We start from the raw sequence: 27,942 nt of genomic DNA, 5'->3' as shown, positions 1-27,942 counted from the left end.
CCTCCCAGTCCACCAGGTACTGGACCCCCCTCCCTCTGCGGCGGGAAGACAGCAACCGGCGCACGGTGTACACCAACCCACCGTCGACCATGCGGGGGGGCGGGGGGGGGACTTGAGCGGAGGAGCCAGCGACGACGTGCGATTCGGGCGAAGTCTGCTGACGTGGAACGTAGGGTGCACCCTCATCGACCTGAGCAGTTTCAACGAGACGGCGACCGGGTTAATAACCTTGGAAACAGGGAACGGGCCAACGAACCTGGGAGCAAGTTTGCGGGATTCCGTCCGCAGCGGGAGATCTTTGGTGGAGAGCCACACTCGCTGTCCCACTCTGAGCGGGTGCGGCCCTCCTCTTGCGGTCTGCTGCGGCCTTGTAGGCGCTGCTCATGCGCAGCAGTGTCCTCCGAGCTGCTTCACAGGTCCGTTTGCAGCGTCGCACCACGGCCAGGGCCGACGGAACTGTGGATTCTGTGACCAGTGGAGGAAACAGGGACGGAGGATACCCATGCACGACATGGAGTGGAGCCATACCTGTTGAAGCGGAGGGTAGAGAATTGTGGGCATACTCCACCCACTTGATGTGCTGGCTCCACGTGCTCTGGTCCCTGGATGCCTGACATCGAAGACCGGTCTCTAATTCCTGGTTAATCCTCTCAGTCTGGCCATTAGACTCTGGGTGATGACCCGATGTCCGACTTGCTGAAGCGCCGATGAGGTTGCAGAACTCCTTCCAGAAACGGGCGCTGAATTGCGGGCCCCTGTCCGAAACGATGTCCTGGGGTAGGCCGTGGTAACGGACGACCTCGTCTAATACCAACTGGGCTGTCTGCTTGGCCGACGGGATCTTCGGAAGCGGCACGAAGTGGACCATCTTGGAAAAACGGTCCACTATGGACAGCACCACTGTGTTCCCTTGAGAAGGCGGCAGGCCGGTGACGAAGTTCAGCGCAATGTGTGACCACGGACGAAAGGGGATGGACAGGGGTTGCAACTCACCAACAGGCCGTAGGCGGGAAGTCTTATTGGCAGCACACACCGGGCAGGCGTTGACGAACTCCCTTACGTCCTTGCTGAGGTTAGGCCACCAGAACCTTTGTTCGACCACTGAACGTGTCTTCGCCATACCCGGGTGGCAGACCGTCTTGTTGGTATGGGCCCAGTTGATGACGTCTCCCCGCAGAGATGGGATGACGAACAGGCGGCCCGACGGACAATCCGCGGGTGACGGTGTCTCTCCCAGAGCCTCCTTCACCCGCGACTCGATCGCCCAGGTGAAACCGGCCACGAAGCACCCCGCTGGCAGGATAGTAGCGGCGTCTGAATCCGTGCGCCCTCTCTCGTGGATCCGCGAGAGTGCATCCGGCTTGCCGTTTTTGGAGCCTGGGCGGAAACACACCTTAAAGTGGAAGCGGGTGAAAAATAGGGCCCACCTGGCCTGACGGGCGTTCAACCTCTTCGCAGACTTCAGGTATTCAAGGTTCTTATGGTCCGTGAAGACAACGAACGGTACTTGCGAGCCCTCCAGCCAGTGCCCCCACTCCTCCAACGCGCTCTTGACCGCCAGCAGTTCCCTATCTCCCACGTCGTAGTTCCTCTCTGCCGGGGTCAACTTTCTAGAGAGGAACGCGCACGGGTGGATCCTTCCATCCCTGGGACTCCTCTCCGACAAGACTGCTCCGATTCCTGAATCCGATGCATCCACCTCCACCACAAACTGGTTATCTGGGTCCGGAATAATGAGAACGGGCGCAGAAGTGAAACTTGCCTTGAGCCTGCTGAAGGCCTCCTGGCAGGTCCCGGACCAGTCGAAGAGGGTATGTGGCGAGGTGAGCGAATGCAGAGGAGCGGCCACGGAACTGAAGTTCCTTATGAATTTCCTATAGAAATTGGCAAATCCCAGAAACCTCTGTACGTCCCTCCTGTTGGTGGGGGTAGGCCACCGCAGCACCGCGTCGACCTTCCCGGGATCCATCCGTATCTCTCCCTCAGCCAGGACGAAGCCCAGGAAGGACACGGATGCCCGATGGAACTCACACTTCTCCATATTCACGTATAATTGGTGCTGCTGCAGACGCCGGAGCACCTCTCTGACTTGTTGAATGTGAGAGGTTAGGTCTGCTGAAAAGATGAGAATATCATCCAGATAAACAAAGACAGATCTGTTCAGGAACTCCCGAAGCACGTCGTTAATGAAGTTCTGAAAGACGGCCGGAGCGTTTGTCAGTCCGAAGGGCATCACCAGATACTCATAGTGCCCTGTGAGGGTGTTGAACGCCGTCTTCCACTCATCCCCTTCGCGAATCCGCACCAGATGGTAAGCGCTGCGCAAGTCGAGCTTGGTGAAGATCCGGGCTCCCTGGAGGAGTTCGAATGCTGTAGAGATAAGCGGCAAAGGGTACCTGTTCTTGACTGTGATGTCGTTCAAGCCTCGGTAGTCGATGCAGGGTCGCAGCGTGGAGTCCTTCTTCTTGACAAAAAAAAAACCCGCACCGGCTGGTGAGGATGAGGGGCGAATGAGTCCGGCTGCCAGCGAGTCCTTGATGTAGTCCCTCATGGCTTGATGCTCTGGTCCGGTTAAAGAGAACAGTTTCCCTCTGGGAGGAGAGGTGCCTGGCAGGAGTTCAATCGCGCAGTCGTATGACCGATGTGGCGGCAGAGACTTTGCTTTAGATTCAGAGAAGACCTCCCGTAGGTCATGGTGCAGTCAGGTCCAGGGCGGTACTAGGTTCTGTTAACCGAACCGGCGCAACTTGAATACCCCTGTCTCTCCGGACAGCGACACAGCGACTGAGACAGTCCTCTCCCCAAGTCTTGATCTGACCCGTGGTCCAATCTATGTGCGGATTATGTTCTTTGAGCCACGGGCTGCCCAAGATGATGTCGCTACTACGTGCGTCGAAGACATGAAAGCTAATACGCTCCGAGTGAGCGTCCGGAAAGCTCATACGTAGCGTCTGAGTGCGATGTGTAACCCGACAAAGGAACTTGCCGTTGGCGGCATAGGCGTGACGAAAACGTTGCGTGGGAAAGGTTGCATCCCCCAGCTCCTCGACCACGCGGGGATTTATCAGGTTTTCTTCCGACCCAGAATCTATGAAAGCCGTCACAGAGCATGAACGGGAGTCCGTTCCCAAGGTGAGGTGAAGAAGGGACCTCCCTGACGCCGTCGCGGTGTACCGCACACTCACCGGAGTAGTGATCTTGATGTCAGAATGCCCTGGTCGAGTCGGGCAATGGGCGATCAAGTGTCCCAAACGCCCGCAGTAAAAACAGCGTCCCTCTCGTCGCCGACGTAAACGCTCCTCCGCTGAGCTGCCAAGCCCCTCCACTTGCATGGCTTCCGGTGAAGCTGACAACACGGGTGGCCGGGAAGCGGAAACAACCGGACTGCGACTCTCCCTCTCCTCCTCCCTCAGGCCCTCCATCTGTCTCTGCACGGTGAGGCGCTGGTCCACCTTGAGGGCCAATGCGATGAGGGAGTTAAGCGAAGGCGGAAGATCCATGGCCACGAGGTGACCACGGATCTGTGTGGACAGTCCCTCGTAAAACGCGTCATGGAGGGCTTCCTCATTCCAGCGGCTCTCGGCAGCCCGAATCCGGAACTCGATGGCGTAGTCGGACACGCGGCGACGCCCCTGGCGAATTGTCATGAGTGACGACGCCGCCTGGCGTTCCGGAGCCGCATACTGGAACACCTGGGTGAGCGCGCAGACGAAGCTCGCCCATGAGCGGCAGGTCTCCGAGTTACGGCTCCACTCGGCGGTGGCCCATGCCTCCGCACTCCCTGTCATGTGGGAAATGACGAAGGCGATCCGGGAGCGGTCCGTGGGAAAAGCGGAAGCTTGCAGCTCAAAGTGGAGATTGCACTGCGCCAGGAAGGGCTTGACGTTACCGGAGTCGCCTGAGAACCGCTCTGGTCGAGAGAGCGGAGTGATGGTGGCACGGGGAGGCACAGGAGCGGCCGCGCTAGCTTGGGAGGCTAGCCACGGTTGCAGCTGGGTGCAGAGCTCCTGGATCTGGTGAGTCATACCCTGGAGAGCAGCCTCTTGCTCACCCAGGCGTTTGCCCTGCAGTTGCAGCGCACGGCGAATGGCTTCAGAGTCGGCTGGGTCCATGTTCTTGGCTAGATCGTTCTGTCACGGACGAGACTCGGGGGTGGACCCAAATGCACGACTCAGGTGAGAGGTAAGCAGTGCGGAATAAGCCTTTATTCGTTCCAGTGTCGGTTACCAGGGAGTCAGTCCAAACAAGCAGCAAGATCAGTAACGGCAGGCTTACGGGGTAGGTCGGGAGACAGGCGTTGGTCGGTACACGGGAGGTAGACGTCAGGAGTACGGTAGTGCGGGAACGAGGCATGAGAGGCAACAATCTAGCAGAGTCTCTGTCGTCCCCCGGGTCCTATATGTACTGGGTCTAATCGGAGGTCATGAGGCGCAGGTGTGACCCTTCCGATTAGACGACCACGCCCAGCCCTGGCTGGAATCCAGGATCATGACATATCAAAGAAGTATGGCATGGCGAAAACGACGATCAGCACCATTCTGAAACACAAGGATGTCCTCAAAGCGAGTGATGTTGCTTAGGGTGAAACCGTGTTGAGCAAGGAGAGGCCACAGATCTTAGAGGAAGTCGAAAAGTTGCTTCTTTCTTTCTGCGCTAAATGGAACGACATCAATAATTTTTTTAGAGCTTCATTACCCTAACAAAGCAGAATGTTGCAGAGTACTGCAAAATTTGTTGTTTGTTGTTATGAGCTTCTTCAGGAAGGTGTTCAAAAGACAGCAGAAACAGTCTGCATTAAATTCTTTCTTTGTTAAAAAGGGGCGAGTCACCCCCACCGAAGACATTTGAAACAGTTGTTTTACATTGCTTTTTTCTTTTGTTCCATTAAAACCCATTCGTGGGCAGCGTCCCATTTTTGGGACATCATGATTTTCACGCATTATGTCTCACAGTATATCGAAATATTCTTCTTCTTCTTTTCCTTTCGGCTTGTCCCGTTAGGGGTCGCCACAGCGTGTCATCTTTTGCCATCTTAGCCTATCTCCTGCATCTTCCTCTCTAACCCCAACTGCCCTCATGTCTTCCCTCACCACATCCATAAACCTTCTCTTTGGTCTTCCTCTCGCTCTTTTGCCTGGCAGCTCCATCCTCAGCATCCTTCTACCAATATACTCACTCTCTCGCCTCTGAACATGTCCAAACCATCGAAGTCTGCTCTCTCGAATCTTGTCTCCAAAACATCCAGCTTTGGCTGTCCCTCTAATGAGCTCATTTCTAATCCTATCCAACCTGCTCACTCCGAGCGAGAACCTCAACATCTTCATTTCTGCCACCTCCAGTTCAGCTTCCTGTTGTTTCTTCAGTGCCACTGTCTCTAATCCGTACATCATGGCCGGCCTCACCACTGTTTTGTAAACTTTGCCCTTCATCCTAGCAGACACTCTTCTGTCACATAACACACCTTTCGCCAGCTGTTCCAACCTGCTTGGACCCGTTTCTTCACTTCCTGACCACACTCTCCATTGCTCTGTATTGTTGACCCCAGTATTTGAAGTCATCCACCCTCGCTATCTCTTCTCCTGTAGCCTCACTCTTCCCCCTCTACTTTTCTCATTCACGCACATATATTCTGTTTTACTTCGGCTAATCTTCATTCCTCTCCTTTCCAGTGCATGTCTCCATCTTTCCAATTGTTCCTCTGCATGCTCCCTGCTTTCACTGCATATGACAATATCATCTGCGAACATCATGGTCCAACGGGATTCCAGTCTAACCTCATCTGTCAGCCTATCCATTACCACTGCAAACAGGAAGGGGCTCAGACCTGATCCCTGATGCAGTCCCACCTCCACCTTAAATTCCTGTGTCACACCTAAGGCACACCTCACCTCACTGTTCTGCTGCCATCATACATGTCCTGTACTATTTTAACATACTTCTCTGCCACACCAGACTTACGCATGCAGTACCACAGTTCCTCTCTTGGTACTCTGTCATAGGCTTTCTCTAGATCCACAAAGACACAATGTAGCTCCTTCTGACCTTCTCTGTACTTTTCCACGAGCATCCTCAAGGCAAATAATGCATCTGTGGTACTCTTTCTAGGCATGAAACCATACTGTTGCTCGCAGATACTTACTTCTGTCCTGAGTCTAGCCTCCACTACTCTTTCCCATAACTTCATTGTGTGGCTCATCAACTTTATTCCTCTATAGTTCCCACAGCTCTGAACATCCCCTTTGTTCTTAAAAATGGGAACTAGAACACTTTTCCTCCATTCTTCAGGCATCTTTTCGCCCGCTAGTATTCTGTTGAATAAGTTGGTCAAAAACTCCACAGCCATCTCTCCAAATTGCTTCCATACCTCTACGGCTATGTCATCAGGACCAACTGCCTTTCCATTTCCCTTTTTCATCTTTGTAGTGCCTTTCTGACTTCCCCCTTAGTAATCATTTCCACTTCCTGGTCCTTCACTCTTGCCTCTTCAACTCTTCCTTCTCTCTCATTTTCTTCATTCATCAACTTCTCAAAGTATTCTTTCCATCTATTTAGCACACTACCGGCACCAGTCAACACATTTCCATCTCTATCCTTAATCAGCCTACCTGCTGCACATCCTTCCCATCTCTATCCCTCTGTCTGGCCACCTGTAGAGATCCTTTTCTCCTTCTTTCGTGTCCAACCTGGTGTACATGTCTTCATATGCCTCTTGTTTAGCCTTTGCCACCTCTACCTTGCCCTACGTCGCATCTCGATGTACTCCTTTCGCCTCTCCTCAGTCCTCTCAGTATCCCACTTCTTCTTCGCTAATCTCTTTCCTTGTATGACTCCCCGTATTTTGGGGTTCCACCACCAAGTCTCCTTCTCCCCTTTCCTACCAGATGACACACCAAGTACTCTCCTGCCTGTCTCTCTGATCACCTTGGCTGTCGTCGTCCAGTCTTCCGGGATCTTCGGTTGTCCATCGAGAGCCTGTCTCACCTCTTTCCGGAAGGCCGCACAACATTCTTCCTTTTTCAGCTTCCACCACATGGTTCTCTGCTCTACCTTTGTCTTCTTAATCTTCCTACCCACCACCAGAATCATCCTACATACTACCACCCTATGCTGTCGAGCTACACTCTCCCCTACCACTACTTTACAGTCAGTAACCTCCTTCAGATTACATCGTCTGCACAAAATATAATCTACCTGCGTGGTTCTACCTCCGCTCTTGTAGGTCACTATATGTTCCTCCCTCTTCTGGAAATAAGTGTTCACTACAGCCATCTCCATCCTTTTTGCAAAGTCCACCACCATCTGCCCTTCAAAGTTCCTTTCCTGGATGCCGTACTTACCCATCACTTCTTCATCGCCCCTGTTTCCTTTACCAATATGTCCATTACAATCTGCACCAATCACAACTCTCTCGCTGTCTGGGATGCTCAGAACTACTTCATCTAGTTCCTTCCAGAATTTCTCTTTCAACTCTAGGTCACATCCTACCTGTGGTGCACAACCCCTAACCACATTATACATAACACCCTCAATTTCAAATTTTAGTCTCATCACTCAATCTGATACTCTTTTCACCTCCAAGACATTCTTAGCCAGCTCTTCCTTTAAAATAACCCCTACTCCATTTCTCTTCCCATCTACTCCGTGGTAGAATAATTTAAACCCTGCTCCCTAACTTCTAGCCTTACTACCTTTCCACCTGCTCTCTTGGATGCACAGAATATCAACCTTTCTCCTAATCATCATGTCAACTAACTCCTGTGCTTTTCCTGTCATAGTCCCAACATTCAAAGTCCCTACACTCAGTTGTAGGCTCTGTGCATTCCTCTTTTTCTTCTGACGCTGGATCCGGTTTCCTCCTCTTCTTTGTCTTCGACCCACAGTAGCTGAATTTCCACCGACGCCCTGCAGGTTAGCAGTGGCGGGGGCGGGCGTTGTTAACCCGGGCCACGACCGATCCGGTATGGGATTCTTTAGATGAACGCTCATATTTGTTTGGCACAGTTTTTACGCCGGATGCCCTTCCTGACGCAACCCTCTGCATTTATCCGGGCTTGGGACCGGCCTACAGATTGCACTGGTTTGTGCCCCCATAGGGCTGCATTAGTATATCGAAATATTGAAGTGTTTAAATCTGAAGCCATAATTTGGTATCAGGAGAGGATAACTCATCGGTCAAAGTTAGCACAGAGTTATTTCCCTTTCCTTCCTGACGCAACATGACTGCCTCAAGTACACATGGAGCGTTATCCAAGAAACAAAAGAGAGAAAGGTCAGTATGCAACCAAGTTTGTCTTCAAAATGCTAATCCATCAGTATTATTAATGCGTAAGTGTCGTTCTAGAATAGAAATTAATTAATAAACATATATCTAGTATGTACCACTTCACAGAACTGATAACATACCCGTCTCACTTTTGGCACGCTGCCCGAGAGAGGGTACATATTTTTTGCCCTTTGTTTTATGCATTAAACGAAAAAGAAGTGTTATTTCCTTGACTGTGACTTGTTAGGAGACTTTTATCTCAATAATTAAATTGCCACCCCGCCCTTGAATGGGTTAACCCTACCTCTAGTTGCAAATAATTTTTTTCTGCGTTACGTACTTTCTGTGCAAATAAAAAACATTTTGTCTGCTTTTTTCCCCCTCATTATTGCTTGTATAAAGTTATTCTGCACTTTTGTTTATAAAAAAGGTTTACAAAGCTGGGGGGTGATTCCCTGCAGATATGGCAATGCACTCCCAGCCCAGCATACTCTACTACTAAGGCATACATTTTAAGCAAAAAATAAATATATTTCTTAACTGATTTCATTGTATAAAGTATTTAAACAATACATGTATTTCTACTATTTAGTTTATTATTAGGAAAAGCTAAAAAAAAAAACGGTTTTTAGGTTTGGAACGCATTATTTCATTTTCCATTCATTGTAATGGGAAAACGCGCTTCGGTTTTTGAACATTTCGGTTTTCAACCAGCCTTCTGGAACGGATTATGTTCGAGAACCGAGGTACCACTGTATATTTTTTTGAGGCCCCTGTCGATTCCAATCGTTTGTATACTCCAAAATTTGGCAGGCTTTAATACCAATAACTGATGAACAGGCCGATGAATTTTAAAAATATGTAATGTGCGTCTACTACTACAGTGACTCAGCAAGGTGTGTGTTTGCAGAGCGGCGACACAGTTCTGATTGGGGCCGTGAAGGGGGGTCACGTGGCGATCGTCAGAGCTCTGCTGCACAAATATGCCGACATCGATATTAGAGGACAGGTGGGTGTCAGGAACATGTGACGTTGATGATGCTGATCACGATGACGGTGATGATGATGATGATGAGCATGTTTGCAGGAGAGTAAGACAGCGTTGTATTGGGCGGTGGAGAAAGGCAATGCCACCATGGTGCGAGATATCCTGCAGTGCAACCCTGACACAGAGACTTGCACCAAGGTGAGACGCGCCCGAGGCCTGTGCCGCGTCGAACGACCGAACAGGAAGTCACAGCGATGCTTGTCTCCATTTCCTGTTTCAGGACGGCGAGACGCCGCTGATTAAAGCCACCAAGATGAGGAGCATTGAGATCGTCGAGCTGCTGCTCGACAAAGGGGCCAAGGTTTCGGCCGTCGACAAGGTCGGACAAATGCACCCATACACACACACTACTTACCACACAGAGACACACCGCCACGAAAAAAATCAACAGTTGGTTTGTTGCTTTTCAAAATATGTCTTTACACTAAAGTGAATGTTACATTAGCGTGGTTTTTCTAAATGAAAGCCCATTTTCATTCTTCGTTTCATTCTCAACGCATCAAATCGACCGTGCCAACATTCTGACTGAAACGGTCCGTGCACCATCGATTGAACGCCCTGAAAATTCCCCCCCTTGTTTTAATTTCCCCAGAAAGGAGACACGCCCCTCCACATCGCCATCCGGGGACGTAGCCGCCGATTGGCGGAACTCCTCCTTAGGAACCCCAAAGATGGCCGCCTGCTCTACCGTCCCAACAAGGCAGGCGAGACGCCGTACAACATCGACTGCAGCCACCAAAAGAGCATCCTCACACAGATCTTTGGTGCCCGTATGTGCTGCCGCCCATACCGCCCCGCCCCATCCCTCCCTCCCTCCCTCGCTCGCTCGCTCACTAGCAGCCGTTCCCATCCGCAGGTCACCTGTCGCCCACCGAGTCAGACGGCGACATGCTGGGCTACGACCTGTACAGCTCGGCCCTGGCCGACATCCTCAGCGAGCCCACCATGCAGCCCCCCATCTGCGTGGGCCTCTACGCACAGTGGGGCAGCGGAAAGTCCTTCCTGCTCAAGAAGCTTGAGGGTGAATGCGCAAACGTACACACATGAACGTATTTGCGCCCGCGGAGACACATTAACAAACACACATTTGTGAATATGAATATACAGGCAAGTGCACAGACATTTTGGGGGGCAGGTGCCCAAGCCAAAAAAGGGTACCGATCACCAAAATAATTCATATAACTAAGAAAAACGTGGACTATCCATCCATCCATTTTCTTTGATGCTTATCCTCACAAGGGTCGCGGGGAGCGCCGATGCCTATCCCAGCTGTCAACGGGCAGGAGGCAGGGTACACCCCCAACTGGCTGCCAGCCAATCGCAGGGCACATCGTGACAAACATGGGATGTGAGAGGAAAGCGGAGTGCCCGGAGGAAATCCACGTAGGCACAGGGAGAACATGCAAACTCCACACAGGCGGGACCAAGCAGGCACCAACTGCTAAACCGTGACGCCCCACCTGTAACATGTAATTTTTTATGTATTTATTTCTGTGAACACTCAGTAATGCAAGTGTTAACTATGGAGGTGAAGGGAAGCTACTGTGGATATAAAAAGTCCACACACCCCATGTTCAAAAGGCTGTTTTTTTGTGACAAATATGAGACCAAGACAAAAATTTAAAAACTTTCTTTTTCCACCATTATGTGACCTATTGGCGGTACAGTGGATCAGCTGGTAAAGCGTTGGCCTCACAGTTCTGAGGTCCCGGGTTCAATCCCGGACCTGCCTGTGTGGAATTTGCATGTTCTCTCTGTGCCTGCGTGGTTTTTCTCCGGGCACTCCGGTTTCCTCCCACATCCCAAAAACATGGATTAATTGGCCCTAGGTGTGATTGTGAGTATGTCTCTATGTCCCCTGTGATTGGCTGAAAACCAGTTCACGGTGTACCCCGCCTCCTGCCCATTGACAGCTAGGATAGGCTCCAGCACTCCCCACCACCCTCGTGAGGATAAGCAGTGAAGAAAATGGACTGATGGATAGTTGACCTATAAAATGTACAAGCCTTCAACAAGCACACACATGACATCTGAAGACCTTGTGTGTGTTTATGTTGTGATCAGATGAGATGAAGACGTTCGCGGGGCAACAGATGGACCCACTGTTGGGTTTGTCATGGCTCGTGGCCGTCCTGTCTCTACTGTTGTGCAGCGCCGTGGCGGTGGTCCTAGGCTTCACTTTGGACCCCAAGCTGGCCATGGCCGTCTCACTCAGCCTGCTTGCGCTTCTCTACATCTTCTTCAGTGAGTGCTTGCACCACTGCTGAGGTTGTGGCATTCTTCCACCCTTGACAGGCATTGTTTTTTTTTGCGGTCCACAGTGGTGGTGTACTTTGGGGGCCGGCGTGAGGGGGATAACTGGAACTGGGCGTGGCTCCTCAGCAACCGCCTGGCCCGCCATGTCGGATACATGGAGCTTCTCCTCAAGCTGATGTTTGTTAATCCACCGGAGCTCCCGGAGCAAACCACCCGAGCGCTGCCTGTCAGGTAACGCGCGGAATGATGATGTCATGGTGATGTCATGACAATGTCATAAACGGTATGATAATGTCTTCGTTGTGTAACACCATGGCGTGCTGCAGGTTTCTCTTCACCGATTACAATCGACTGTCAAGCGTCGGCGGCGAGACGTCGATGGCCGAAATGATTGCCACTCTTTCGGACGCCTGCGAGAGGGAGTTCGGCTTCCTCGCCACGCGCCTCTTCAGGGTCTTCAAGAGTGACGAGACACAAGGTGCATGCATACACACACAGCACGCACATACACATAAGGATGCATGGCCAAAAACTCATATGCACATCTTGTCGTGAGTGCAGGAAAAAGCAAGTGGAAGAAGACTTGCTGCGTGCCGTCGTTTGTGCTGTTCGCGCTGGTGACGGCGTGCTTGGTGAGCGGCATGGCGCTGATGGCCGTCTTCCAAGTGGGCGGGGACAACCACACAGTCAACGGTGTACTCATAGCGCTGGGCGGCGTGTTGGGCATGGCTCTCCTGCTTAACTGCCGCACATGGTGGCGGGTCTCCGACTCTGTGCTGAACTCGCAGAGGAAGCGGCTTCACGGCGCCGCCAACAAGATGCACAAGCTCAAAAGTGAAGGCTTCATGAAGGTCAAAAGATTTTTCTTCGCGTTAAGCTGAAGTGTGCATGCTCACAGAAGTTAGCGTATTTGTACGCATCAAAAGCTGCAACAATAAGATTTGTCATTTGTCATAGCAAAATTGAGATTTGGATGTTAGAGATCTCGTGCTGTCGCAGAGGTTTACGGAGGTTAAGTGTGACTGCAATCGCTTCCATGTACGCTCCACGGAGACGAATCCGTCCTCTTTTTTTTTTTTTTCAATCATAGTTAATGAATGGGAGTTTGTGTAAAACCAGGGGTCATTTATTTAAATATTGGTATTTGTATTGAATACTAGCTGAAAAGATCAATGGATTCTGGCAAAGGTTAACGCGTCCCCGAACACGCTTCCGCGTTCACAAGCCGTCAAAACCGTCGCTATGTGGGATTTATTCCTGATGAGAACAGATCCAGCAACAAAGTATTCGTATGCGTCCAGACTTCTAGACATTTTCAAACTTTTACGTGTAAATCTCAACGACTTACTCACCAGATCCATGTGTAGATTCAGTTGTCCAAGACGAGCGGAAGCGAATCAACAGTCCAATTTCTTATCGGTGAAGACATTGATTTCGGCTTTAAATACGGGTCCTCTATGCCGAATCTATCTAATTTTTCCACGTACCGTCGTTTATTTTCACCTTCTAAATGTCTGACGGTATCGGACAAGACTCTGGGTGTCGTCCTACAAGACATATTTCCGTGTCGTCTCCAACCAACTTAGCATTGAGCAATGCTTAGATCGACCGGCAATATGGCAAGGTCAACAAAAGTCACGTGATTTTATGATGTAGGTGCACAAGCTCTATCCCTGAAGTTTGAAGTACAGAAAACCCTCGTTTATGCATGTGATTACATACCAGAAAACTCTGCAATAGATTCAATCTGTGAAGTAGCTGCCAATGATATATTATATTCCTCGAGAAACGTATGTTTTATATTGTGCAATGTTACTATTTGATACTTTATAGCGGCAGCGTTATTTGTGCACTTGAGCTTGCACTTGGCCATGTTCTGTGTATCCCCAAGCAATTTGGGGATTTACCAAATGTATGGGTTGAGAGTACTCAGTGAGGTTTCTTTGTCTCCCTAGAAGCCCAATGACACATTAAAATCAAATAGCCAACTATCAGAAATGTACACGCATCTATAAAAAAATTCACGATCCACTGACTCTGCAATAAGGACTCAATGATATAACATGGGATTACTGTACCTCAATAAAATACTAATATTGTCGCCATTTAATTTGTGTACGTGCCTTTGCAATATTGGATGGGTTGCCATGTTTCGGTAAAAGATCAACTGAAGCAGATTTCTCTTTCAGGTTCTGAAGACCGAGGTGGAGCTCATGGCCAAGCTGGCAAAGACTATTGATGGTTTCACCCAGCATCAAACTAGGTTGGTGGTGGTCATTGACAGCTTGGACTCATGTGAACAGGATAAAGTTCTGCAGATGCTCGACACGGTAAGATGACACCGCTTTGCCTTGGTTAGGAATCACAAGAGCAGACTCCAAGACCTCACCGCACATTAAATGGTGTCCATGGTCCCACAGGTGCGAGTCCTATTCTCCAAAGGTCCCTTCATCTCCATATTCGCCAGCGACCCGCACATCATCATCAAGGCCATCAACCAGAACCTCAACACCGTCCTGCGGGACTTTGTCAATGGACACGACTACATGAGGAACATCGTCCACCTGCCCGTCTTCCTCAACAGCAGAGGCCTGTCCACTGCCAGGAAGATGGGCGGCGCCGCCGTCGGCGTGCCTGCCAACGGAGACGCTGCCAACGCTGAGGGTGGAGGATGGCACGAGGAGCTGGACAGGAAGTTGTCGCAGCACAGCTTGGGAGAACTCACTAAGTTTGGCAGCAAGACCGCCCTCAGCCGCCGGGTAAGGTTTTCACGGGTAACCGAAATGAACAAAAACAAAAATTAGGGGAAAAAAATAAACATTTTCATCAAGGAAATAAGATAAAAACAAGTGTTTAAGACAAAATTGAACTGAACTGAAACAGAACCACCACAATATCTGCATCCAACCTTTGGTCCAACGCAAACCATCGCGACGTAGCTGAGACCGGCTGCAATGAATCATCGTGAAAAAAATGACAGTTGACGACTCGCACCTGTACATTTAAACGAATTAGCCTTGCGGATATACCGACACCCTGGGACGGATGACTCTGGATCAGGTTTTGAGCCTCAACACAGTCCAGTATTTTGTACTTTTTCACCTTAACTCAACTTTGTGACTGTCAAGGAAAAAGAAGTACATATTGCCCATATCAGAAACCGCCACTGATGGGGTGGGCCGGTATACTTGGTTGAGATTGGTTGGTTATCAGCCCTTTATTTACATATTAACACATTACAACATACGCAACAAACGAAATATGCAGATGTATTTATTTTTGCTGATTTTTCTTTTTATTACAAAATGAAACACCAAAGGAAGTATCATCAAATAGTCAAATGTTCTGTCTGTCATTCATATCTTTTCATGTTATGAACGGTAAGGGACCAAAGTAAAGTTATTTTATTCATTGCATACTTTTTTAATTAATAAGTTATTAGAATTTTATTCTGCCAAATATCAGAATCAGCACAGAGAGAAGATGCAAATTCCACACAGGGAGGGCTAGGTTTGAACCCTGGACCTACCTCAGAACTGTGAGGCCAACGGTTTACAGCTGCGCCAAGGTGCCGTCAAATAGCTGTCACATCTGGTGAAAAATAATTCACAGAATTTGAAAACAAAAACACAAAATGAAATCCATCCATTTTCTTAGCCGCTCATCCTCACAAGGGTCGCGGGGAGTGGTGGAGCCTATCCCAGCTGTCAACAGGCAGGAGGCCGGATCCAACCTGAAGTGGTTGCCAGCCAATCGCAGGGCACATAGAGACAAACAGACGCACTGACAATCACACCTAGGGGCAATGTAGAGTGTCCAATTAATGTTCCAGGTTTTTGGAATGTGGGAGGAAACCGGAGTGCCCGGAGGAAACCCACGCAGGCACGGGGAGAACACGCAAACTCCGCATAGGCGAGGCCGGGATCAAACCCGGGTCCTCAGAACTGTGAGGCCAACGCTGTACCAGCTGCTTCACCGTGCTGCCCAAAATGAAATCAAAATGGGAAAAATCCGAAATGATTCGCACCTTGGAACGTCCTTGTGGGACTACTGCAGTCTGACACGGGCCCATTTGTGCAGGACACGTACCGGCGGCGCCAAATGCAGCGCTCGGTGACTCGCCAGATGTCATTCGACTTGACCAAGCTGATGGTGACTGAAGACTGGTTCGCGGATATCAGTCCCCAGAGCATGAGGAGGCTCCTCAACATCGTCTCCGTCACTGGTCAGTCGCTGATTGAGCTGATTAGTTGCTTCGCATCAATTCGATTTGACCACTCATACCATTCAGATGCGGTTTAACTCCCCGCAGGCCGTTTGCTGAGAGCCAATCAGATCTCGTTCAACTGGGACCGCCTGGCCTCGTGGATCAACCTGACGGAGCAGTGGCCGTACAGGACGTCCTGGCTCATCCTCTTCCTGGAGGAGAGCGACGCTGTTCCCGATCAGGCCACGCTCAAGAACATTTACGAGAGGTGAGCAGTTGGATCTTGGAAGGGATGGCTCGGGCCAAAGGTGACTTGGTTTATCTTTTATCAGGGTGTTGAGAAACATTCCGACCACCAAAGACGTGGAACCTCTGCTGGAAATCGACGGGGACATTCGCAACTTTGAGGTGTTCCTGTCCTCGCGGACACCCGTTCTCACCGCCAGGGACATCCGCACCCTCCTGCCCTGCACAGTCAACCTCGACCCCAAACTACGAGAAATCATCGCCGGTACCTTTGCAGCGCCTTCACTGTGTCCTTCCTCACCTTCTCGTCCACATTTTCTTATCAACATTCTTCTCCACTTCTTTCTGTACATCCTTCACCCTCCCTTTCTACCTCCCTCACCATCCCCCTTTTGCCATCTACATTTTCTTTTCTACATCCTTTTCTGCATTTTTCTTTTTATGTCCTCATCCTTCTTTTCGATTGTCTGCCCTCGTTGTCCTCACACGCGTCGTCCCGTCTCCAGATGTGCGTGCGGCCCGTGAGCAGGTGAACCTTGGCGCTGTGGGTTACCCGACCGTGCCGGAGGTCCAGCCCCGCCCCACCTCCATGTACAGCCAGGTGTCGTCGGCGTGCTCGCCGTCCGCCTCTTTCAGCGGACCCTTCAACCTTCCACCGGGGGCGGTAGTCTCGCCTCCGCCGCCTCACAGTAGTTACTACAGCGGCATGGCTGGACCCCAGCACCCCTTCTACAACAGGGTAAGTCTTAAAGGTCCAGTGTCATCCCTATAAACATTCTAAAATGGATATTGTAATGAAAAATACATATAACATTATTCACTTCAATGTCTAAAATAAATATGAGCAGAGAGCGCGTCATCCACACGCAAAGTCGCAGAAGTCTCATTCGACATCCAAGTGGTCGCTATATAGGCTGCATCTTCTGTCCGTGACATCACACCGGGACATTCGCCATTGAAAAGACGCTGTGCCACCTACAATGGGAGACCAACATGCCCCTTCTAACACGGAAGCTCTTTTCGAAGAAGAGAACATCTCAAAATCGGGTGAAGTGACCGGGGCAATCTTATCCTATCGTTTCGAGCCATATTTACACGGCCAAACCACTTGTGGCCGAACCGCCTCCCCGTCCGATCCACCTCCGCGGCGAAGATGAGCTAATCCAGCTCGGCGGTGGAATGAGCCAAACCAGCCGAAGCCGTGATCGCGGCGGACGAGGCACGGCTTCGAGGGCGGCTCGTCTGAAGCCGTGCTCGGCACTGACGGGTACATTGACACATTTAGCACCTCTGACTTATGTGCGCGGATCTTTTGTTACGTTCTGAGAGAAAGATTACGTCGTCTCCCCCCAACTATTTTTTTAATAGCTCTATACACACCTACCTCTCATTTGGAACCCACAAAGCTCTCGTCCTTTGCACCCGTGCAATCCATTTATCATGACGAACCGGGTCTTTTTGAAAAGTATGAAGAATGAGTCCATCTTCCCGAGTGTTTGAGCAATATCCAGCAATACAACGAGCCAGCATTTTGGCTAACACAAAGGCTACCTTCTAGCAGGTAAAACTAGGAGAAACAGACAAGTCCGCTTGAGCGCACTATTGCCTCCAGCGTCACTTCCTGCTTCTTGTCGAAAACATCCCTTGAGAGAATTTTCATGGCGGGAGTTACAAAAAGCCATATACGTCAAAATCATGTTTTGGTGAAAAAACAGATAGATCCACACCGGCTGCCGTTTTTTTTCCATTAATAACATACTAAAAATCATGCATTTCATGACAGTGGACCTCTAAACTCATCCCTATAATGGTAGCAAACTGATAACTGTCTGTCATTTCTGTGGGGTTTTCAAAAAAAAAAAAACATGGAATGAGCACTTCAAAAAATACCTCTAAATTCATTCATTCATTCATCTGTCTTCCATTCCGCTTTTCCTCACTCGGCTCGCAGGTGTGCGAGAACCCATTCCAGATATCTTCGGGCGAGAGGCGGGATACACCCTGAACAGGTCGCCAGCCTCTAAATTCCCAATATAGCAAATTAATTCATCTCCTGTTCACCGCCCACACTACTCTTCTAACTGCAGAATTCTCCATTTGCACTATAACATCACAGTAATTTGGACATGAGAACCTCATTGAATTTCACTGCTACAAGCACATTGCGCTATATTTCAAATTCAAACTTTGTGGTTAGTTAGCAAGCAATGCCAGAACGCCGAAAATGCATCGTGCTCTTTGATAGTCCGTTGATGTGGCTGCTCACGAACGCCCTGTTGTCGGCTGCGAATGTGCATAGTGAGAAGGTGAACGAGCGAGAAAAGGGGAAAAAAGTCCGACATGTTGGCCGACGTGTGGACAGTCCTTGCTTTCCATCCATGGTTTGTCATGTTCACATTTCGTTAGCATTGTGTTCATTTTCTTTCTGCCTCAGCCATATTTCCCTCACCACCATCACCTTCACCAGCTGCCACGCCCCCTGGTGGCGGCCTACCCATCACACCACCTTCCTCGCATGCTAGCTAAGAGCGCGGCCACCCGTGACACCTCTGCAAGTGTAAGTACCACCATGTTCAGCCTCAGTGAGTGTCCCGTCTTATGTTGGCAACATTTCGCTGCTTTCATCCATCACATATCACATCACACATGTGGGGGCTAGAACCATAGACATAGACACTAAAGAACTGTAATTTCCTGACTACAGAGCGCACCTGATTACATTTGTAAAGGAAATACCATTTGGTACATACATAAGCCGCATCTGTGTAAGAGCCCCAAGTGCCCACATTGAAACCAACGTTGAAACACGAGATATTTACAAAAAAAGATGGTACACAGAAAGAGTTTTCAAAGTTTTGATACCTTAGCTTAGCTTAACATAGCAACTACACGGTAGCACAAACTGGGGTGATTAAAAAAAAAAAGATACCGAAAAAAAAAAAAAACGTCCGCGGCAGCTACACAGTAGCAACATGGCAGGACAGCACTAACAGGGCCACTTAAAAAAAAAATTACCTAAATCACCGAGACGCGGCAGTAACACAGCAGCTAATGCTAGAGCGCCGATAACGCGAGGGCGAAGCATACTGGTAAAACTCACTGAGACATGGCAGTGACACAACAGCAACAGGCTAACGCAACGCTAACAGGGCTGGTTAAAAAAAAAAAACTTACCTAAATCATTGAGACGCGGCAGTTACACAGCAGCAACAGGCTAACGCGGTGCTAACAAAAAAAAAACATACTGGTAAAAGTCACTTCTGCGGCACATATATTCCACCGGCGTCACTATTACCTTTTCCACTCGAGTGCCCCCTTGCGGCCGTTAGAAAAATGCACAAATTAGCTGCATCACCACATAGGCTGCAGGATTGAAAGCCTGTGGGGAAAAATGTCGCGGCTGATAGGCCGGAAATTACGGTACACGGGCCCAATACGTCATCTTTGAATACAACTGCATGTTTTGGTCAGAAACAGCTGGAATCCCTTCAAAGAGCTCTCTCGTGCGGTCACATGACTAAGAGTGTCACCACAGAGATGATTGACAACGCGCGGTTGTGTCACACTCAGGGCTCCGCCTCCGTTGTGTCGGCGTCACCGGCGACCCTCCTCAGCTCCATGACAACGGATGGTGTGTGCGAGCGCGTCAGACAACTCCAGGGCATCGACCACAGCATGTTGGCTGCGTACACCGCCACCATCAGGAAGGTGAGCGACGGACGCCATCGTAGGCCCGCGCCAATATGGCCAAATTCTTTCTGAAAAGTTCCCACTTTCGTTTGTTTGGAGTGAGAAGTCCGTTGAGGTTGTCACGATTTTCAGAGATTTCCAGACAGCTGTGGAAATTCATATATGTAAAATTGTTTCTAAAACTGTTTTATAAAGGGTACCACAATTCCCAGCCTACAGAGTGCACCTGGTTATAAGCCTCGGTACACAGAAACAGTTTAACGGTAGCGTTATACTCTTCCTGTGTACCGAGGCGAATAACCAGATGCGCTAACGCTAGTGCCGCGCTAACGCTAGCGCCGCATCACCGCATAAACCACAGGGTTGAAAGCGTGTGAAAAAAGTCGCGGCTTGTAGGCCTGAAATTATGGTATACATATGATATTACATGTATAGAGATACTTTTATCTGTAAGTTGTATGAGTAAATGGGTTGAAAAAAACAGATTCATAATGTTGAAATTGACGTCATTTTTAAGAAAAATCTGATTCCTCATGATTTGCTACAGCATTTGGAACAAGATAATCAACAAATGTGAATGTTTAGAAAATGTACTGTACTTGTAATTACTTTCACTAAATCAATGGGAACAATTTGTAAATTTCTCTTGTAGATATCAAATTGGGGTGACTGCGGCCTCTGACCTAAAATGAGTTTGGTACCTCTGTTCTTCTTCATCTTTATGATGTCCTTCACGTCTGTTCTCTTCATCGTTCTTCTCGCGGTTTAGGCCAACGTGAACGGCCGAGTTCTGTCCCAGTGCAACTTGGACGAGCTGAAGAAGGAAATGAACATGAACTTTGGAGACTGGCAGCTCTTCCGAGCCAGCGTGAGTGCGGCGCTCCAAATAACTCACCGCACTTAACAGGTCCCGATGCACACTGACCTCCACTTCCTGTCCTCGCAGGTGCTGGAAATGCGTCAGGTGGAGAGTCAGGTGCTGTACGAGGAGGCCGCCAGCGAGCAAGGCAGCGTAGTGGGGGCCCATCCTGAGGCGGCCCGGCGGGCTACTGCACCGGCCCGCGCCGGGCACGCCCCCAGCGACATATCCCCCATGTATAGCTTCACTCTGAGCTTCGATGACCTCAGCACGATTGGCTTGGAGGAGCAGCCCCCGCCCAGATATGCCAACGCGCAATGGATGGTCAGGATACTTTGCAATAAGTTGATGTAAACTTTGGCTGCAGGCCCAACGCTAACTAGTCGGGGACACGTGTAACGATCCCGCTCTGTGTGTGTGTGTTGTCCAGGGCGGCCCCCGGCGTGCCAGCAGCATCACGAGCCTCAATTCACAGGAATCCAGCAACGACATCGCCAAACTGACAGATAAGCAGCAAGCCGAGTACAGGTGCGCCTACCAGGAGTACATTGCCCAGATGGCCCAGCTGGAGGGTGGCGGTGACAAGCCGGTCCAGCCCCAACCGGGACATTTTATGACGCCATCTTTAGACCAAGGCGCCAAGGATGGGGTCGAGCAAGACGGGCGCAAGGCCTTCGCGAGTAAGAGGGGTGGCGGTAAAGCGTCGTCCGACAACACCGACAGTGGCGAAGCACTGGATCCAATCACAGAAGAAGAGGAAAAAGGAGACCATAGTTCCTCCAAGTCTTTGTTGGCTCGCAAGACCTCAGCAGAACGGGGCAGCCTTTTCCCAGGTACCAAGCCAGGTGGTGGCGGCGGGCTGCGCTACCAGAAGCTAACCAGCGATGACGAGGAATCTGAGGAATCCGACACCCTGCTGCTGAAAGATGGGAAAGCGGCGGCTGATGCCAAAATGGGCGGCTGCTCCCTGGCCCTGAAGGGGAAGGATTACTTGTCGGACGCCACGTTGGATAAGAAGGATTCATCCGACTCGGGCGTGCGCTCCAATGAAAGCTCGCCCAACCATTCGCTGCAGGACGAGGAAGCTGACCTGTCACAGACGGAACGCGCTGACTTGATCCAGCTCAACGAAAACGGCGCCGCCCGCAAGCGAGGTCCTCCCGTCGCCCTCCAGGAACCCGCCGAGACCCGCATGTCCATCTGCAGCCCTGACGAAACCTGGCCCGCTGGTAAGACCTGGAACCTGAACCGCACACCCAGCAGCGTCACGCTCAACAACAACACCAACGCTCAGATGGAGGAGCAACCTCGCCAGACGCCCCACACCAACACCGCGTCCCCCACCAGCGACGCCATCATCCCCCCCACATCCAGCACCACCACCACCCGCCCCGGCCCCAACAATGAGAACGTGCGGGTGGTCCACCTGAAGAGGGGCCTGAAGCCGGGAGACCCTCCGGAGGTGTGCACCATGACGGCCGATGCCGTCGCCTTCGGAGAGGAGCGGGAGAGCATCCTGTGACCAATGGCAAACGTGTGACTCGTGATTAGGTTTGCAAAATTTTAGAAAATTGGGAACTTTCCAAGGGAATTAACACAAATTTTAAAAATTTTAAAATTGGCACTGAAGAAGGAACTGAAATACGGTGGATCCCACTATGCACGGGGATAAAAACATTGCCTCATCCCGTATAGACAAAACTGCAAATAATTGGCGTTAATCATCCATCCATCCATTTTCTCAGCCGCTTATCCTCACAAGGTTCGCGGCTTAGTGCTGGAGCCTATTTCACCTGTCAACGGGTAGGAGGCGGGGTACACCCTGAACAGGTTGCCAGCCAATCGCAAGCCACATAGAGACAAACTGTCACACTCACAATCACACCGAGGGGCGATTTAGAGGGTCCAATTAATGTTGCATGTTTTTGGGATGCGGGAGGAAACCGGAGTGTGCCCGGAGAAAACCCACGCGGGCACGGGGAAAACATCTAAACTCTACACAGGAAGGGCTGGGATTGAACCCGGGTCGTCAGAACTGTGAGGCCAACGCTTTCCAGCTGCGGCACCGTGCTGCCTGGTGTTAATTATAATTACCAGAAAATTTTAAATAAAGTGTATTAGAAAGAAAATACGACAAATAATGCGAAAAAACAAGCAGTGTGGCTGCAAGTGCAGTGCAGTGGTGCGACTTGGACTTGTGGTTGCCCCAATGTGCATTTCTTTTTTTTTTTTAGCCTTTGCTAGGTTGGTATTTTTTAGCTTTGTGTTGTGAACCAAAATTTTGATTGAACATGAGCTTAAAAAAGGGCGCAATCTAGGTGCTGTAATTTTTGTGTGGGCAGAGGAAGAACATTTTGCATGGATATTTTGGCTTTAATGTGGCAGCAGGCTTTATTCTGCAGTCCACCTTAAATTCTCAGATTCCCATGGAGAGTTTTCAATTTGGAAAATGTCCAAAAAATTCCCCATTTTAACGTTCTTTAAATTTTCCACACCTCCACAACATTCCCATGTTTGGTGTTTTTGTGCGTAGACGTAAGCTAACTTGTTGTGACGCCAAATTTGTGCTCGATGTTTACATCAGGGGTCCCCAACTATGGAAGTAAATTAGTGCTACCAGGATTTGAATTTGAAATGCCACAGAAAACAGGATTTCAAATTGAAATGCAAAGCGATCACATTTTGACTAGTTGCTACAATTCGTTGTCTGAAATTCAACCAGCTACAATTCGCTGGCTAAAATTTACCACCTGTGCCACCAGGCAGGGTTACTTCAGGTCAGAACCGAACAGCCAGCCAATCGCAGTTACGCTTTCTTAGTCACGTGATGTCACATCCTAAGAAAGCGTAACTGTGATTGGCTGGGTGAAATCACTTTACATATCAAATTCAAATCTTGGTGGGACGAATATACTTCCATACAAACAACCATGCCAGGTCCATACATCAATGAGTACCGAACTCAACCACATATCAAAACTGAAAAAAAAAATTCTGAATGTGTTTTGAAAATCTGCAATCTTTGTTATAAAAAGTGCTCATCTTGTCCACATTTCAGAGTAAAGTGTGATCACAGTGGAAAACTGACTACAAAAAAAAATAAATGAATAAAATGGGACCCATTCACTACCACAAATTACAAAAGAAAAAAAAAGTTGGGGACCACAGTTTAGATGTTTTACGGAAATTGTTTTAAAACCCCAATGTAGTACTTTACCATCGCCATTTGTGACTTGATATATGTTTGATGTTTAAAGTGAACAACTCAAGCTCTTGAGAAGTATTTATGAAATGTCAACATAATTAATGATGTTCAGGATAAATTAAAAAAAATGTGCATGCTGGTTTGTCACGTAGTTGAAAAAAAGTGCATGAAGATGTGACGTTTTAGAATAAATTTGAGATGGAGTCGCACCTGATTTATTGTCACGTTTTTCAAATGTCATAAAACGGAGCAGAAATCAGAAAATCTGTCACGTGATCACAAAAACCTCGCAGCATTTTAGGTCAAATTGCTACAAAGTGCGTGGAAAACATAGGAAAATAAATTTCAAGTTCAGGTGAAAAGGAAAACTATTTAAAAAAAAAAAAAAAAAAAAAAAAAGAAATCGCCATTTTTGTCACTTCAGGCTCAGTAGGTGAACACAAGGTCCGAGAAGTCTCCAGTGATCATCCTGCTCAATTCGGGCGTGCAGTGGTCCGGAAACTCGAAATGAGACCCGCGGCCACGCTCAGTACCGCTCAGGTCCAAGTCCTTGTCCACGAGAGAGAGACTCAGGTTGCCCGGTTCCGAAGGGGCTGGGCTGAGCGGGAACGGGTCCTGCTGGTCGGGCTCCAGGTCGTCTCCACAGCAAGACGAATTGGACTCTGAAGAGGACGACGACGACGAGGCCAGGTACAAGGTCCCCGACGCCTGGCGGGTGATGTTCTTTAAGCTATAGAAGAGCCGAACCGAATCTTCTTCCGGTTCTGGGGCAGGTTCTTCGTCGGTCGAGTCGTTGAAGTCCCGCTTGAGCGCGAAGCGGCAACCCTGCCTCTGTTGCGGGTTGGACTGCTTGCTGGCTCCTCGGCCGCTCCTGCCGACCGCCTCTCCAGTTTTCGTCTTCTTCCTGGGCCGGTACTTGTAGTCCGGGTGGTCGGCCATGTGCTGCAGGCGCAGTCGCTCAGCCTCGCGGATGAACGGTCCCTTCTCGGACTTGTCCAGCGACTTCCACCTCTTGCCGAGCCGCTTGGAGATCTCGGCGTTGTGCACTTCAGGGGACTGCTGCATGATCTTCTTGCGCTCCATTTTGGACCAAACCATGAAGGCGTTCATGGGCCGTTTCACGTGAGACGCCGCGTTTTGCTTTTGCTGCTGCTTAAGCATGTTGGCCAGCCTCCGTCTCCTCCGACTTCGACGCTTTTCAACCAGCCGGTCGGCCCGGTTCCGTTTCGTGTGCCGACAAACCGAACGCGCGCGGAGCTTTTGGGTCACCAGCACTTCACTCGAACCTCCCGGCCGGCGTTTTTTCCACAACACACTGGTAGTGTGCGCCACCGTGAAGCGGTCGGCCAATCGCAGCATGTCTTACTGTACGACCGCCCGCCTTTTGGCATTCAGCCAATCGCAGCCAAACTTTTTTAGATTCCTTCCCGCCTTTGTCGCTTTCACAGCCAATCATAGCCAGGGCACGCACAATACATTTTCTGCTATTTTTCAATAAGAAATTGTTGCTTTTTAAACTTCATTTAATTGAAATCCTCCAGCTCAAAAGGCGCTCAGGGACACATTGATACCAATAATATTCTCTATTAATAATATCAAATGTAAATTTTCCTGTATGACACATTTGCTTCTATCATGCTTTTGAATAATACAATTCACATAGATTACTGTATAATAGAATTCGCTCTTTTTCAAATTTTGATTGAAAATTGTTTTTTTTTTTTTTGTTTAAATTGCCAAGCTCACCCTTTGTTTGTAGTACGCAACATGAAATTTAAACTTCATCAATCTGAAAGTGGACCAAAATGTTGAGTGGTTAAAAAAAAAAAAAAAAAACGTCCCTAACGAGAACTTAGTGCAGCAAGGGTAATTAACTGCAGTTTTCTTTTTCTTTGGCTTTTTTTTTTTGCCCGACATTGATTCCAAAAGAAGTCACAGATTCCTCTACGTGAATTATTACAAATAAGAAGTGATGCCACGTTCAAAGCTGTCAAACCCCAAAAATATAAAAAATGTATAAGCATCATTTTTTTTACACCCTGCATTTTGTAAGTATCCGAACATCTATCTAAATTTGCACCAAAAATTATATTGGTCTTCGGTTTCTCGGTACATTAAATATGGGGGTAAATTCTGAAAATGTGCAAAGACTGGCAACTATTTAGCACAGAATTTTTAAAATATAGCTTGAAACTCTTTTCCAACATATAAATTTGCCGCAGGAGTAAAACGAGGTCAAGCTGACATCACCAGCGGACTGTATTTGTCGGAATTGGAAGTTACGGCTTGGCCCATTTTAACCACTAATGCATCACGCGGTCAGCCATCAAGCCATGCATGCCTTCCACCAGAAACAAATGCATCTTCGCTGAAGTGTTTGTGAACTGTTGTGGCGTCCCACGTGTGGATGACGCAGCAAGCTAATGGAGAGTCAGACAGCTCCACTGCAAATTGGCCCGCTACGAAGGACGAGGCTAGTACATATTAGCCGCTAGTGGACTCATGGACCGGTGGCCGTTAGCCGCACGTTGATCCGTACAACAACAAACTCAAGGGAAGCTTAAGACCTTCGCTAGTCCGCGATATAACGTACTAGTATCGGCGAAAACATCGACTCTAACGCCAAGTGTCTCTCATTTTTCCACGCACCTTTGTATATTTTCACCTGGTAAATATTCAACGATATCGGACAAAACTCTGGGCGTCGTGTGCAAGACATATTTTTGTTTCGTCTCAACGGACTTAGCATTGAAAAATGCTTTGTTTGACCAGCAATATGGCCAGTCACGTGGTTTTCGTGAGGTAGGTGCACGAGCTCTATTCAGCGCAACACTCAGTGTTGTTGTGTGTAGGCTTCCCCACATCATACCGACACAAGAAAGTAAACTGTTTATAAACCATAAAACTACAGCAGCATGTGTTATTCAGCCAGTAGCTGACGACAGACACTTGCGCACACAGCATACTAGTGAACGTGAAACCCAGAAACTCAAAAATGCAATGCAGGTGTGCTAACCACTAAACAACTTGGTCCATGAAAGGTCAGAGTTAACAGACTTTTTAAATTGCTTTTAAATTTTTTACCAAAACACGTTTTTATTTACATCCCTTTATGAAAAAAAAAAACCATGACATTGTTTCAAATTGTGCAGAAAATGTATAAACGTAAACTGATTTTGATTCACTTCCTGGTTTGGTCCGTAAAATTCATCTGAAAACCGGCAAAAATGTTGACTGTTGTTTCAAAACTTAAGAAGCACATGTTTGCAAATGCCATATTTTGATCAAACACAAAGATCAACGCAGCCTGTTTTCATGGAGGACGACAGAAATCAGATAATATTTACTGCTTTATGGCTGAAATTCAGGTTTGGAAAATGTCTCTGAAAAATTATTAGATTATCAAAAATACTCGGCAGTTAATTTGATAATCTAGTAGATGCCGATGAATTGCTGCAGCTTTGTTAAACTTTGTTTAGAATTTGATTTTTTTTGTGTGGGAAGTCTTCCATATGTGCACAACGCAGAAGTGGAGCAGCGTGCGTGGCTCGTGAAGAGCTTCTATTGTGTTTTGAGTTCTGGGGCACAAAGAAGGCGTCCTGACGCCCTTCTTCTTATTCATTGTGTGGGGGAGGGGCCACATCGGCATTCTCAAGACTATTGTTACTTTTGGATCATCAGGAAGAAAATGACATTTTCAATCATTAATTGTGCTAGTCAAGCTTTTCAGGAGTGCGTGTTGGTGTCTATTGTAGTTTTTTTAATGTGTACTAGACCGTATGATAGTTATTGAGTTGACTGTTACAAAGTGCTGCCTTGAGATATGAGTTGAATTCGTTCCAATACCATATTCATCAATCAAACCAATTGTACCTCAAATCATCGTTCCCCATTGCAATAATTTGAAGTGCCATTAATCTGTTCCGACCTCCCCAAAAAACAGATTTTTAATAATAAAACTAGCTCTCTATGGTATATGTGATACAAACATAGATAATTGTCATCATTTAATAGAATTAACTTTCTCTTGGAGCGGCACGGTGGACCAGCTGGTAAAGCCTCGGCCTCACAGTTCTGAGGTCCCGGGTTCAATCCCGGACCTGCCTGTGTGGAGTTGGCATGTTCTCCCCGTGCCTGCATGGGTTTTCCCAGGATGCACTCCGGTTTC

The 27,942-nt window shown here is 48.7% G+C and overlaps 2 protein-coding genes across 3 annotated transcripts in view; one reads left to right on the top strand and one right to left on the bottom strand.

The window, feature by feature from the left end:
- The window catches only part of kidins220b (kinase D-interacting substrate 220b), a 28,608-nt gene extending 4,620 nt beyond the window's left edge, over positions 1–23,988 (top strand). For both annotated transcript variants that reach the window (XM_061811456.1, XM_061811458.1), the window contains exons 9-28: positions 9,174–9,272; positions 9,351–9,449; positions 9,532–9,630; positions 9,904–10,081; positions 10,168–10,332; positions 11,376–11,555; positions 11,633–11,798; positions 11,894–12,045; positions 12,129–12,418; positions 13,757–13,897; positions 13,988–14,326; positions 15,648–15,792; positions 15,880–16,042; positions 16,107–16,285; positions 16,527–16,759; positions 18,455–18,577; positions 19,591–19,728; positions 20,480–20,578; positions 20,657–20,893; positions 21,000–23,988. In XM_061811456.1, the coding sequence (XP_061667440.1) occupies positions 9,174–9,272; positions 9,351–9,449; positions 9,532–9,630; positions 9,904–10,081; positions 10,168–10,332; positions 11,376–11,555; positions 11,633–11,798; positions 11,894–12,045; positions 12,129–12,418; positions 13,757–13,897; positions 13,988–14,326; positions 15,648–15,792; positions 15,880–16,042; positions 16,107–16,285; positions 16,527–16,759; positions 18,455–18,577; positions 19,591–19,728; positions 20,480–20,578; positions 20,657–20,893; positions 21,000–22,091 (4,317 nt within the window). In that variant the 3' untranslated portion in view covers positions 22,092–23,988. The remainder of the gene's footprint in view (positions 1–9,173; positions 9,273–9,350; positions 9,450–9,531; positions 9,631–9,903; positions 10,082–10,167; positions 10,333–11,375; positions 11,556–11,632; positions 11,799–11,893; positions 12,046–12,128; positions 12,419–13,756; positions 13,898–13,987; positions 14,327–15,647; positions 15,793–15,879; positions 16,043–16,106; positions 16,286–16,526; positions 16,760–18,454; positions 18,578–19,590; positions 19,729–20,479; positions 20,579–20,656; positions 20,894–20,999) is intronic.
- Positions 23,978–25,550, bottom strand: sox11b (SRY-box transcription factor 11b). The gene has a single exon (XM_061811461.1). The coding sequence runs from the start codon at positions 25,131–25,133 to the stop codon at positions 24,201–24,203; it is 933 nt and encodes a 310-aa protein (XP_061667445.1). The 5' UTR covers positions 25,134–25,550; the 3' UTR covers positions 23,978–24,200.
- Between the last annotated feature and the right edge of the window lie 2,392 nt (positions 25,551–27,942).

Source organism: Syngnathoides biaculeatus, chromosome 23 (assembly GCF_019802595.1).
Source record: "Syngnathoides biaculeatus isolate LvHL_M chromosome 23, ASM1980259v1, whole genome shotgun sequence".
NCBI lineage: Eukaryota > Metazoa > Chordata > Actinopteri > Syngnathiformes > Syngnathidae > Syngnathoides > Syngnathoides biaculeatus.
This window is presented reverse-complemented; position numbering and strand designations above follow the sequence as displayed.